General features: G+C 38.7%; 1 protein-coding gene across 2 annotated transcripts in view; it reads right to left on the minus strand.

Moving 5' to 3' along the window:
• CPPED1 (calcineurin like phosphoesterase domain containing 1) overlaps positions 1-10,474 on the minus strand; it is a 51,951-nt gene extending 41,477 nt beyond the window's left edge. Inside the window, exons 1-2 of one of the 2 annotated variants that reach the window (XM_026076662.1) lie at positions 10,354-10,474; positions 1,584-1,802 (exon numbers count right to left, since the gene is read on the minus strand). In XM_026076662.1, the coding sequence (XP_025932447.1) occupies positions 1,584-1,737 (154 nt within the window). In that variant the 5' untranslated portion in view covers positions 1,738-1,802; positions 10,354-10,474. Of the gene's footprint in view, positions 1-1,583; positions 1,803-8,592; positions 8,610-10,353 lie in introns of those variants that run through there. The other variant, XM_026076661.1, reaches the window with a different exon arrangement.
• Between the last annotated feature and the right edge of the window lie 3,491 nt (positions 10,475-13,965).

Raw genomic sequence — 13,965 nt, forward strand, 5'->3', positions numbered from 1 at the left:
GACATTAAGTACCCAGTAGAAGTCAGAAATTTATTCGAGCTCTCTGTAGTTGGCACTTACTCTCTCTGTTAACAGAAAATGCCTTATAATAATGCTTAAGGTCAATACAGACAAAAGTATTCAGACAGAACTCTTTGCACTGTTTTATGAGCACTTGATAAATATTCAAGAAAAATGAAGTTAACTTAAGTTCTTGGATTACTTAAATTTGTTAGCAAAAAATCCTTCTCAATAGGATGTAGAACACCTATTACTCCCCTCCCCCCCTCCAAGGGATACTAAAAGCAACACATTTGGAACACTTCCACAAATTAAAAATCAAGTGGGAAGGCAATATGCTTCTTATGAAGGGATTAGCTTATGATTCTGGCTGAGCTGGTTTGAACCTACACTTCCAAAATTAATGGAAGATGATAAACCAATAAAACAAGTACACAATGACAGACTATATAATATGACAAAGCTACTGAGGTGATGGGCAATAAATTCTAGTAAAGTTAAATTCTGTGGTTTTTAATACTGTTTTATCACTAAAACTGTGTTCTTGTCAAAAGAAAGTTTGTGGCCTATAAATAATGGCAGTGACTTTGACTCACAGCTAAGGTTTTAAAATCCACTTTATGAGAAAGAAGGAATTGGTGAAAAGCCTCTATCACACTCAAAACCTTACTGTGCAAACAAGAACCAGGGAGCACAATATCGGGTGCAAGTGGAGTGCAAAGCAGCATGTAAAGCAAAGCACAAGACTATATTAGCAAGCTCGCTTGGTGGATCATTGTGCCATCAACTCCATCACTAAGGCTGTTTGCAGGTCTGCTTATTATCAAAGCTGAGAAATAAAAGATACTTCCCTTATACCTGCTTTTGAGACCACCTGTCAACTGGTAACTGGTAAGATCATTGTTTTATTCACTCCCAATAAGAATATTTACTTAAAGTGGAAAATATTAGGGGTCTGTTTTAAAGTTTTAACAGTAAAATTTTGTAGCACACCTTTCTAGATGTTCTGCTATTCTTCCTCTATCAGTACACAGAAATACACAAATCTCAAGAGTTCTACAGCAACAGGACAGAATTCTACAATTTGAATTTGCTGACTTTTAGCATTTTAAGAATTCAAATATTGAAGTGGTTGAACCTAGACAATTGAATTCAGACAATTCCCTGAGCTCTATCCAATTTAGGTACTCAAAAAGCCATAGTTACCTTTTTTTTTTCTTCTTAGCACTGTTTTCCCAATGGCTAGAGTGCCTATTTAGCTTCTGAAGGCAATTTGTTTAGAAGAAAGAATCTTAATGTTTCTTCTTAGGACTTTGAAATAAAAGACAATTTCCTTAGGTCACTGAAAGAAGCAACCAACAGAAGTACCCAGCTGAACTGAATGATACAGGAAGTCAAATGAAGAAAGCAAAATACTCAAGAATAACTTGAAAAGCATGTTTTTTCCAAACACGAAAACAACGGAATACCAAATGCTATGAAAGAGTATTGTGAAGTCAAGGAAATTAACTAGCCTTGCTGCCAATCTGAAATATAAAGAAAATGGAGTTACGATCCCCATTCTACACTTTTAGTTGTCTTACCTGGCATTCCATGGATAAGATCTCCACACAACACAAAGAACTTGGGTTTCGGATTTAGCTTGTTAATGGCTCGCACAGCTTGCTCTGTTAATTTGATCTCTTCTCCCCATTCATCGCCTCCATTGTCACAGTCTCCAATTGCCCAAGCTTTCATCAGCCCAAACTGAGGATCTGCTCCTTGGATGAAGTAGAAAGGCCCCTTCCATTCGTACTCCTTATCTAAAGGAACAAACAAGTGAAGTGCTATATAAACTTATAATGAAAATTTCCATGCATAAATGAAAGTATATTAATCTAATATCACATGGCAATGAAAGTCCGACTTGAGGAAAAAGTGCAAGAAGGACACAGCAAATAGTGCTGCAAATTTCAAGACTACAACATAGCACAACAACATATAATGTTAGATTTCGGTTGATTCATGCAGGACTTCAATTATTGCTTAACTAACAAATTAAAATAAACACAACACATTCTATGGTACCAGTAGACTTGTCCTTAAATTATTAAGAAGTTAAAAGCATTTTGTTCTTATAATTTTAGAGAGAAGTTGGATGCAACAATTTGAGTTATAACTGAAGACATTGAACACAACCAAGGACAGCAAACAAATAAAAATCCCAGCGATGTCAGAATTAGCAGCAACAATTAAAATCTTAATTGAGAACTTCCATAATAGCTCTTGAGACCTATAACAAAAAGGTGGAACTCTGAAGCAAATTTACATTTGTAAAGTCTGTAAAGGCGAAGGGGACAACAAAATTTCTGCAGCTACTTTTTTTTTTGTATTCTTGTTTCTCTGATACTATAATAACAAGTACCACAACAGAACTGTGATCAGTAAGGCTGACTGCAAGCACATTAAGGAAGAAAAACACTGGGCAAGTAAAACTAAACTTGGCTACAGATTAAAAACAAAAATGGGTATCCCACTTTCTAGACTGTTGTCTCAATCCTGAATTAAAGTACAAGCATGAGTACACTGTAGTTTCTCCAGTTGTCTGAATGCATTTCTTTGCATCCTGAATATTTGGGTTTGGACAGCTGCATCTGGCTTTCACACTTTTGATCATGTCTGACTTGTATTTTGTTTTATACATTTACTGTTATTCTTTTTTTTTTTTTTAAACAGCATTTTCAACTGTTAAAAAAGTCACTGCCCACATCAATCTATAGTTGAATCTAAAAAGAAAAGAATACAGTGAATGATTTCAAATTAAAATATAATCCATAAATAATTTCATGTATTATGTCAGTCTGATCTGACATACAGTTTGAGGTAATACCAGATTAATCCCCCATTAACAGTACATAAGCAAAAGATATGTCCACAGCATGGATGTACTTTTGGTTTCTTTTTTAAAGTTAGGAGAAAGTGTCATTCTAGAGCTGGACCACTTGAATTTTAGCTTTCCAGGTTCCAGACTGCCCTGTACTTTGTAAGAAGACAGATATGTTTCTTTCAAGAAAGATTAGAAAACACAGGTCAGAATTCATCTGTTGCACTGTGGATATGGACAGGCTGAGGCAGGGTGGGGAAGAAGTAATGTGGGCAACACCCAGAAGCTGCTGGTAATTGTAATCTGTTGCCATGACATCGGATCTTTTTGCCAAATGTGAGCTTCTACATTTTATTTAATGTAATATTTAATTTCTAAATAAAATGATTTATAATCAGTTAGCATTGTCTATTAATTCATACTAGCATTGCCTTGCTCTAAATAATAATCACATATTTTATAGATGGAAACTTTTAGCCATTCATTAGCTTTTAATTCTGAAATGAAATTAACTTTTCCAATTACATAACTTATTCAGAGAAGTAAAATGATCCATCTATCCATGAGTTTTCAATAGAAGCCTTACGGAACTGGCTGAATGACACAAAGTAATTTAGGTTTTTGTGTCTTGCATGGAAAGTGAAAAATATGACTGCCATAAAAATCAGCTTACGTGCTACATCAAAGGTATTGTTTGGGCAGAGAAATCAACTTATAGTTTTTATAAGCTATAGAAAAAAGGAAGCCTGCATCAGAAATCTTTCATGACCTATCTGAAAGAAAACTAAAAAAGGGAAGGTCTGAAACAGCAGCTTGTTTTGGAGGAGCAGCACAATCCTCAGACTCATTATATGGATACTCAGAGAAAAAGCTGAAATCCTTGAAAAACAACAGGGATTCTTAACACCTGTCCTTTTTCCAGCAACTTGGAAGACATATTGTTCATCAGCATTGAGGAAATCTTGTTTTGCACTGATTAATCTGAAACCAGTAATTTTACCATAGTGGCCTAAATATAAAGAGTTGTTTTTGTTTTCGTTTTCTCCACGAACTGCTTAGAGAAGACAGCTAATCTTGTTTTCAAAGACCGTGTTTCAACTGTGCAAGTCCTGTGTATCTCTCTTTAGAGCCCCAGGGACGGTGTCTGCTGGCCAGCAGCAGTTGGTGCATCTGCAGCACTTCAGGTGCCTGTCAGGCATGCTGGCTGGCACAGTCAGCAGGATTGGACCGTGTCCCAGGTGAAAAGTCTCATCTATAATGCTTGAACAGAGAGAGAAAAGTCTGGCAAGCAGACCATGCACTGTCAGGCAGCATGCAGAGCCGAAGCAAAATAGGTTGCAAGGCTGGAGCAGGGTCTATTCTAATAGAAGCTTCATGGATGTTTTTTCCTGCCTTATATTCACACTAGTACAGTAGCTCTCTAGGTTTTAGTACCTGAAAGTTTCCAAGACTGTGCACAGATGCACTGGTGTGAGTGGGTGGGTGATGGTCATGTGAGGCAATGAGAAAGAGAGGGAGAGAGATAAGATGAATTTGAAAAGAGAAGTTCAGTACACAAAATCAAGAAGTGGCAGAAGAAGGAGAAACAGAAGATGCAGGGGTGGAGGTGAAGAACAGTGGGGAGAAAAGGAAAGAGACAGGAGGTGAAAAGAGAAAGAAATTGAAAATGATGTAGCGGGATATGCACTATATTCTCCTTTAGAAAAGAAAAAAAGATGAACAAAATGAAGAAAGGGAAGCAGCAACAACAATGCAGGAATCAGAGCTGCATAACATTTACCGAAAATGTTTAATTAACTGGTCTTGGTCAAATGATTTAGTAACCAGCTATTCCTGTGGTAGATAATTCATCAAATAGTTACCAAAAAAGGGAAGGTTGAATAAATATTTACAGCTTCGCTGTTATTTGATCCAGCCCACTAGAAAACCTATTTTTAAAAAACCCTAGAACTATTTAAATGAAATTGCATTACTTATCATGTTGTACTTACAGATTTAATTAAGTGGGAACACAAGAGTATATGGAAACTTTGACTTATACTTACATTATAACTTAACTTTTGTTGATCAGTAACATGTTTCGATTAATATAAAGCACTGTAACTAAATGCAGACTATCACAGAGTGAGTTGTGCTGGTACAACAAAACTGGTGCAAAGTTGCAGGTGCACCAAGTCTTAACCCCTGTTCTGAATTTAGCTGTTCTAGGAAATACTTAACTGCTCTCACTGGTCTATCAGCAGACAAGTTTGTGGAAGGCTTTCCTTATTTGTGCAAGTCAAAAGATCAGTCCAGTTAAACAGTTTAAATTGTTGTAACTAGAGTAACTTGGCTGATTTTACCTAAAATAATCCAAGAGCACTCCTGTGTGATTGCTCCAATATGGTAGGAGAATATCAATGAGAAACAGAAGTCAAATGAATCTTCCACTAGCATAGCTGGATCCAGAAATCTTTCACCTAACAAGTGATTTATCTACAGGCCTTAATCTGTGTTCAGATCATTATTCCCAGAACTTCTGCATGCTGCTTCTCCCTCACCAGCTGTTTGTTAGGATCCTCAAGCAGAACAGGTACATGCAAATGAACCTCATCTGCTTATGTGGTAAGTCAGGCACCACAAAAAGCTGTCTGAACCAGTTCAGTGGACTTTGCACTGAATCACAAGAGGAGAGCTCAGCAAATCATCCTGTTGGTATGCTAGGGAAGTGCCAAAGTCAGGCAGAGAGTTAACAACAGCCAGCTTTGGGCAGGAGTGGTGGGAGGAGGTACGGCTGTTTTTGCAGTGATCATCTAGTCATGATCCAGGTCCTAGTTATTAGTCCACAAGATTTCAATTAAAGAGTATGGACAGTTGCAGTCTTCTCTTCAAATGTAGCAAGCAATGGCTGTTATGGGAGCGACATCAAAGATTTCTCTCTGGCTAGGAATTTCAATTTTCCAGTCCATAGGTCAGGTCTATTTTTCAAGCTTTTAGATGAGCTGCAGAGTCATATCAGATAAAGTGCATGCTAGGCAGATCAATAAAAGATTAGGATTCAATTAATAAATATTTTTTCCGCTTTCTACCTTGCATCACAAAATTGAGCAGAGCTGAGAACACCAACTGAAAACTGGCTCTTCATCTCTATGAGCACAGAGTTTGTTTGTGACTTTCTAAAATAACCACAGCAATACATAAATAAATATATAAATAAATGCAAGTGCCAAGTAGAAGTCAGTGGATTTCTCAGATTGAGCTGGTGCCTGAATTGTGCCTCAAACTGCAAGAATTACCAATTTGTTTTCAAAGTACTGGGTTATCCTTTTAAATTATTAGTGTCAATATAGAATGTATTTACAAAAGATTAAAAAACAAAAAAAAACAATCCCCAAATGTACTGCAGCCTCCCATTCTCATATCTATTCAGCCAGTCCTCCCACAACCCCCAGTATTCCTGAATATACATGATGTCTTCATTCCTGCTCCAATATTTTTAATTTAACTGCCTTAAAACAGGCTGAATGAAGAGTAAGAATTCAGTTTTGCAGAAGACATCAAGCTCCTCATGGAGCCTTTATCTCTTTTGGAAGAACTGACTTGAACTAGCAATACAAACTTGGGTCTCTCACACTATGGAGGGATGCCATAGCATCCTGTGTTGCAGTATGGTTCCTCATTCTTTCTCAGCCTATTTTCTTTCTTTCCTTTCCCAGCAGCTTCTGTTTTACATAAATAATAGTTGACCTCTCCAGCATAATAAATATTTCTCACATTTCTCAATAAATAAGTCACATTTCTCAGACATAGTTAAGGCCTGTTCTGAAACAGGCCAACTGTCACTTCGTGTATCCAACAGCAGAGTGCTTTAATCAGCAGGTTGTTGGGACTGCATAAGACTCAAATATTCTGTTTTGGTTGACTATATTTGAAGTTAATCATGGTGTGCTGCAAGAGTTAGTTTTTCTTTATCCATCCTATCCAAGTTATACGCTGACAGTTAAAAGTTTTAAACCCAAAAGAAGATAACAACAGCCTACAGACATCAAATACTTTTCCATGACTTGTTAGTATTGTTACTGCCCCTTTACTGCCATTAAAAAACAAACAAAAACCCAACCAACTCATACCCATGTTTTATTTCCCTTGTTACTTTTTGACTTAACGGCAACTATAGCAAGCGTGCGTGATACTGAAGCTAGGTAATTTCTCCAGTGCAATTCATTTTCAAGTGGTCAGCTGCAGTTTTGGATATATAAACTAAAAAACATGGGTCTTTGTTCCAAGAACTGAGCTACCTTACAGAAATGTGACTTTGAATGACATCTATAATATCTATGGCAACTTCTTCAAAAACAAAAACAAACCCCAAAAAATCAAAACATGCACACTTCTTAATATGGTATACAAATATATACACTTAGCACCTCCATAAACTGACAAAGCACATCATTCATTCTTTAGGTAGCCATCCCTTTTCACATACGTCACTTCACAAATCCCCATCGTACTGCTGACATACATACAGTCTCCATTTTTGAAGGAGAAATAATACTTGTGGAGTTGCTCTCACACAAAGCCACACAAAACTCCTATTCCAAATCTGTTTTGTTCCCAGGTCTCCTTAAGAGCTGCACAGCTGATTACCACAGAAGTCCAACTCCAGAATATGCCTTTATGCCTCCATTTCAACATTCTACTCTTTTCTGCTCCAATACAAGCCAAACTACAGAGACAGGATCAATACAATGTATTTTTAGTAGTATAGGCTGAATAATGGTTCCAACTTCTAATTTTATCTAAAGATTATTCTGTGAAGGGCCAAAGTAGTCAGCAGCAATTCACAAGAGAAAACCTCTGGTATTTTGTGATCACACAAAAAGACACTGACCTAGATGGGATTTAAGTCTTAACCTCACCCTTTCTAGAGGACAATAGCTGATGTCCTGGTACATCTTCGTGTCTTCCCCTTTTGCTTTTCCCCTAATTTCCCCTCCCTTTTCTTCCCCCCTCCCTAAGGATCACAAATGCACATATATACATGTTGGTCATATAAACCACTGGAAGCAGGCCTGTGACAACAGTGTAGTACTAGTAGGATTTACAGCATTTCCGTGGTAGGATTTTCAATAGCACATGCTGTGGTTTTGGGGTTCATTTTGTTTTTCTGTAGACTCCACAGCATTTCACAGAAAAGTAGTAGGTATGAAGTTACTCCACTCCCTAGAGTCTCTATGAATACTATGCTGGAAGCAGACATATGCCTAGTGCTTGCTCAGTATAACACAGGCAGAAATAACTAAAGAAAACTCCTGCGTACTGACAACTGTATGTTTGCCAAGGGACTTGATTTTGGTTCTCCAAAAGATCATTGAAAGAACTGAAATATGAATTTTTCCCCATGTTTAAATGCAGACTGCTAACCAAAGATTAAACACTTTGGGTTTGATTTTTTGTAACTTCAAAAACATTTTATTTTGAAAGATAAAGATGACCTGAGTCTCTTTTCTGTTTGCTGTTAAATATGGAATAGCAGAAACATATCAGGTACATGGGTTCCTTCCATTAGCTGTCTCTGCCTACAAAGTGCACCTGTGATTCTTTTTCTAGGTAAAACAGGTCGAGAAGCACAACTTTTTTCTAATGCAACTATAAGCAGGAAGAAGAATGGAATTTTTAAACCAAGGCAGTATCTGTACATCATAAGACAATTAGCTGTTTTTCCCCCCTGCAACTGCTTTGCAATTTACCTTTTAAGGAATGCATTTTCCTTCCTCTCAATCCTGGAAGAGCATAAAAAAACCCCAATAAAGTGCTTGCACTAAATCTTTTATAATTCCTTATTCAATATTAAAACATTATCAATATGGCTTAAAAAATACTGTCATTATTGCCCATATGTCCAAATACAAAAGCAGATTTCATTCTCATGAAGTCTTCATTCTTTCAGCTATATTTTTCAGCTGTACCTTAGAGACTACCACAGAAATGGCTAGAGGGGTTCTGCTGCATGACCAAGGTAAGTTATTATGTGATGCTCGGTTCTGTGCATCAGAAAAAAAAAAAAAAGAGAATGCATTTTTGGAGAACATAAAAACCTCTCTCTAAAAAGTAATTACTGTAAAAATGATGTGTAGTGAGTACAAACTACAAATATAGTATTGGTGAGAGACATTAAGTGACAGAACACAGTTTCTCAAATAAATTTACTACTGCTACTGTTTTTAAAAGATACATTTTAAAACTTTTTAATTAACTATCAAGGTAAGAAATGCCCCCTCAAATACAAGCAGTTGACTTGTACCGAGGGCTACAAAATGCCGAGCTCTAGTCACACCTTTATGCCCACCCTCAACTTTAACATGTAAATTCAGCCAAAGACTGTAGGTGTGAAGGGGGATGTCTTATATGTGGCAAGGTAAAGTCACAGAGAGTTGCTCAAAACCCACTTAAAAATTTGCCTAATTCATTGGACAGTTGGAGCCAATACTGGGAAGGGAACACAGTAGCTAGTAAGCAGTTCTTGACTTGTTCTGATCACTGCAAAACCTGGCTCAAAAATATTACTGTTGAAAAGCTTTAGAACAGTAATCATAGTGTACCAAGATTAAACATTCATGTGAAAGKGGGGGGGGGGGGGAGAAATTGACTGTAGCTGTATTTAATTTCAAAGGAAGGGGAATTACATGCAATTATGAAGCTTTTTAGAAGTGCAAAAATCCTTGAAGGCAGCATGGAAATTATTCAAAGACACTATCCCATACGTTTTTTGCATATGTGACCATATGCACAGCACTTACTAAGAAGGACTTTTGAAAGACTGAAAACAATCTGGCCTGACTACACAAGGAGGCTGTAAGGAGGCTACTAAAACCAAGACAACATCCTTGAAAAAACTAAAGCTGTATCCAAATAAGAACACAGGAAAGACTTTACACTCTGCAAAGTTAGATACAGCAGTCCAAGAAGTCCAGCTAAAAGAGTGAAGAACAATTGGAAATAGCGTAAACCTAAACTAAAAAAGCCCTTCCAGACAGTCAGTTCCAGACGTGCAAGAAGTACCCAGAGAAGATAAAGACAAAGCAGGAAAACAAAGTGAATTTTTGTATTCATGTTTACTGTGAAGGAACCTGGGAAGATCCAATGCCAGAATCCTTCCTTACAGGCAGTGCATCAGAACACCAGTAGAGGATTCAACAGACACACAAAAAAGATAATAAATCACTCAAATAAGGCGGTAGTCACAGAAGAACTCTAAAGTAACTGAAGGATAAAACAGCCAACCTGTGGAGTGTAAATTCTTGCTTAAAACTGCCTTGCATTAGAGGAGCAGGAAGATGGTCAAAATCACACTAATATTTAAAAAGGGTTCCAGAGCAATCCGATAACTAGTAAACAGCAAAGCTGGTGCCTATACAGACAAGTTAATAGAAAGTATAACAAAGACAGTAACTACCGCAGTTACTAACTCTTAAAGAGTTATCAACAGCTTTTGTAGAGAGAAGTCATACCTGTCAGGTTTACAATTTCAAAGGAGTCAGTAGGTACATCAACAAGGGAAATCCACTTGATACCTCCTGGAGACCCACGTGGACTGTATTTGACATAGTTTCAAAGGCTCTTAGGGATGTCCTTGTATGGATAAATAATTGATAAGAAAAAAAAAAAAAAGAAATGGACAGACACATAGATCCCAAGTGGATCTGTGTTGGGACCTGCACTGTTCAACATAATCTGTAACAGCAACTGTAATAGCAAGGAAGTGAAATTTGCTAAAACTAAGCTATTTGGCACAATAAAAATAAGACCTGATTGTGAATTACTATGGAAGGACTCCATTACTCAGCATGACCATTCAAGAAAGCAGCAGATGAACTTCAGTGCAGAAGAGTGTAGGATGTTGTACACAGGGGAAGAACATTACCAACTTCATAGTTGTGAAGTTGATAGTTCTGTAAGTGCAACAAAGAAAAGTCACTTCAGTGTTCAGTAATGACAAAAAAGCATAGATAGGAAAGAAATAGAGAGCAGAACAAAAAAATCCCATCATCATTATGCCCCTGTATAAACCCAAATTGCACTTCTGTCTTGAATACTATTCTATCATTTTTGAGGTCTGGAAAGGAAGCATAATAAGGATGATCAAAAGTATAAAAGAGCTTCCACATGAGAAACAACTGAAAGAAAAGAAAAAAAAGTAATTCTACAGTTTTCAAAAGAACAGTGAGGAAGACATGATAAAGGTCTATAAAAAATCACAAGTGGAACTGAAAATATGAGTACACAATGCTTTTTAACTATCTTTTCCAGTTCAAGGTTTTGGAAGCATCAAATAAACCTATCAAAAGACAGATTCAAATCAGAGATACTTCTCACAACCAAGTTAAGCTGTGGAATTAGGATTGTTTATTTTGGAGCAGAATCATATTGGTATTATCTAAATAGAAAAGTTACAAAAATGAGCCACCATATGGGGGGTGGAGGGTGGGCTTTTTCACCAGAGCTGATCTGGGCATACCCTACCAATGAATTTGGAAACTGAAAGTATCTGGAGGCATTAAAAAATTGCATTCTGCACAAGGAGTAGCAGGATGCTCCCTCCTGCAACATTCAATCTCTCCACTATCACAAGTATTTTCTTACACACACTGGACACCCCGTAAGAATTTCAAAGAGGAATATTTCTTCCACTTTGGGGGAGAAAGGGGGGGAAGTCTGCTTGATGGTATTATCACTTGTTTAATTACTTTAAAAAAAAAAAAAGTGTTCTACCTACTTTCACAGAAATTCTTTGCACAGCACTATTAGCATACTTAAAAGAACAGGAGAGGTTTGGGGAGAGGTGATTGGGAAGACGACAAAATTTACCCAAATTTATTAGTATGTTAATGAAGAAACAGGATCATACAAGTAGTAGACTTCTGAAGCATGTGGGTAGAAGAGACAGAGAATGTATTAAAGTAGGAAAGCCAAAACATACAGAGATCTTGTTCCACAAAAATAGTGTTTGAGTACTGTTTGCTGTGACACTCCATTGATTATAGGCATAATTTAGACCCCTAACTTTGAGCTTCTGAGTCACACATGAATTGGATATCTAGAGTAGATTAGAGCAGGTTATGGGTACAACTTCCACGTTATCTGAAAGCAAACTAAGCAAAATGACAATAAGGGGATAGGATGTGGACCAGTAGTTTAGCAAAAAGGCTAGCAAGAAGAAAGGAAATTAAGCTCCTCAAGGGTCATTTTCAAATTTCAGAGGAAACACTGTGGCAGAGCTGTAGCACTCGTGACAAACATTTTGTGTAGCTAACTGCTTGGCAAGAAGGAATCACGTCTGTAGACTGAATGAACTCTAAAGACAGTGGAAAATAACAAAACACAGATAACTGATTTTCATTTTAAAATGAAAGGAACTTTACCTCAGTTTATTAGCCCGTGATTCTGTTTTTCTAATTGTTTAGTTATTAAAAGATTGTGTTGAACTTTAGTCTCTTAAAAAAGAGCAAAGTAAAATATTGACACAGAAATAGTATACCCAGAGATGGTGGCTGGACTATGATAGCCTGCAAGTCCTAAACAAGATTAAAAACAACCAATCAGTGAGAAAAGCCTCAGTTAATATTTATTTAAAGAACACCAAACAACAAGGACACTTCAGGAGAAAAGAACATACTTGGAAACCAGAGACCCAGATCACATTTTTTCCTTAGAAGTTTAAGTCGATTTTCAAGAAGTACTTAGATACACCTTTTGTTCAGAAGTGTTTTCACTGCCTTTGAACAGTCCTTTTGTTATAATTTCACTATACAGTTGATATAACTAGATGGCTTGTCTGCCATCTGTCCCCTCAACAAATGCTAGGCATTCTGTTCCAAACCAACAGGACCATCTGCAATTAATAAGTTGCCAGAATGACTGTATATATATAATTTCACATGTTCAGAGTTAGCAATTTTTCTTTATTTGGCAACAAGCATAGCCAAATATTTCCAATGAAAACCAAGAAAATATGGCAAATTGTTGGGATTGAATGACCTTGCCCACCTCACCAAACCATTACAATTTGTAATTTTTACACAAACACAGTGAAATAAAATACCTTCCACATATGGCAATATGAAGATATTTCTAGACACAAAGCTAGTTATGCACCTGAAAAGCCTAGGAAAACTTCAGATTCTCCATCTTTGGAGAATTTTACAAACAGGTGAGATAAACACAGATGTTCAAAATACTCCTTTGTTGGTCTATCCACAAGACAAGCGTCCAGCAGGTGACTGCTGTCTTTGCCTTGGCAGCAGCCTCGCTACCCCATTCACGGGGGAGAAGGGGAGAGGTGGAGGCATGTCTCCTGTGGAGCCGATTGCCACACTGGCACTGCTAGCCAGAGCGGTTCATGCTGCTTTAGGACAGCTTGGAAGCTCCTGGAAAAGTGCTAGCACCTGGTCTCCACATCTGGCCTCCACCTTGAGAAAGGCTGAAGCATCCTGAAGGAACTGACACGTTCTCCACTCCTATTCTCTATGGTACAGCCCCATGCCATTTATGAAACATAAACACTGAAATAACAGGACCTTGTTAAGTCACCCATGTAGGTACAGACACGTTAGCATACTGCTAGCACCAGCCACCAGCCTGACACTTACGGAGATGGGGTTTAACACCACTGACAAGTGTTTTTAAGACTGATTTGGTGTGGGGCATTGCTGGCAGCCGCCTCCCCACACGAGTCGGGCCCGGCCGTGCTGTGAGGGGCAGCAGAAGGCAGCGGGGGAGGCGGCACCACCGCGGGGGCCGACGCTCCACGCACCGCTGCTGCTCCACGAGCTCGGTAAGGGACACGGGAGCCTCGGCGGGTGCCGCCAGCGCCAGCGGGCTCCCTCCATCCCGCCCCTCTCCTCTCCTGCCAGCGGGGCTCCCGCGGCTGCCCCCGGCTCCACGGCCGCCGGAGGCCACCTCGCCTCGCCCCCGCGCTCCCGGGACGCCCTCGAGGCTTCCTGGTCCCCGGGCTCTGCGGAGCCTCCCGGCTCCGGGCGGCCGCCGCCCGCCTCCTCGCCCACGGTCGCCAGGGCTCCTCCCGCCGCCGGCCGCCCCGGCAAGGCCCGCGCCCCGCGCCCCGC

The sequence above is a fragment of the Apteryx rowi genome, unplaced genomic scaffold (genome assembly GCF_003343035.1).
Source record: "Apteryx rowi isolate R43461 unplaced genomic scaffold, aptRow1 scaffold_436, whole genome shotgun sequence".
NCBI lineage: Eukaryota > Metazoa > Chordata > Aves > Apterygiformes > Apterygidae > Apteryx > Apteryx rowi.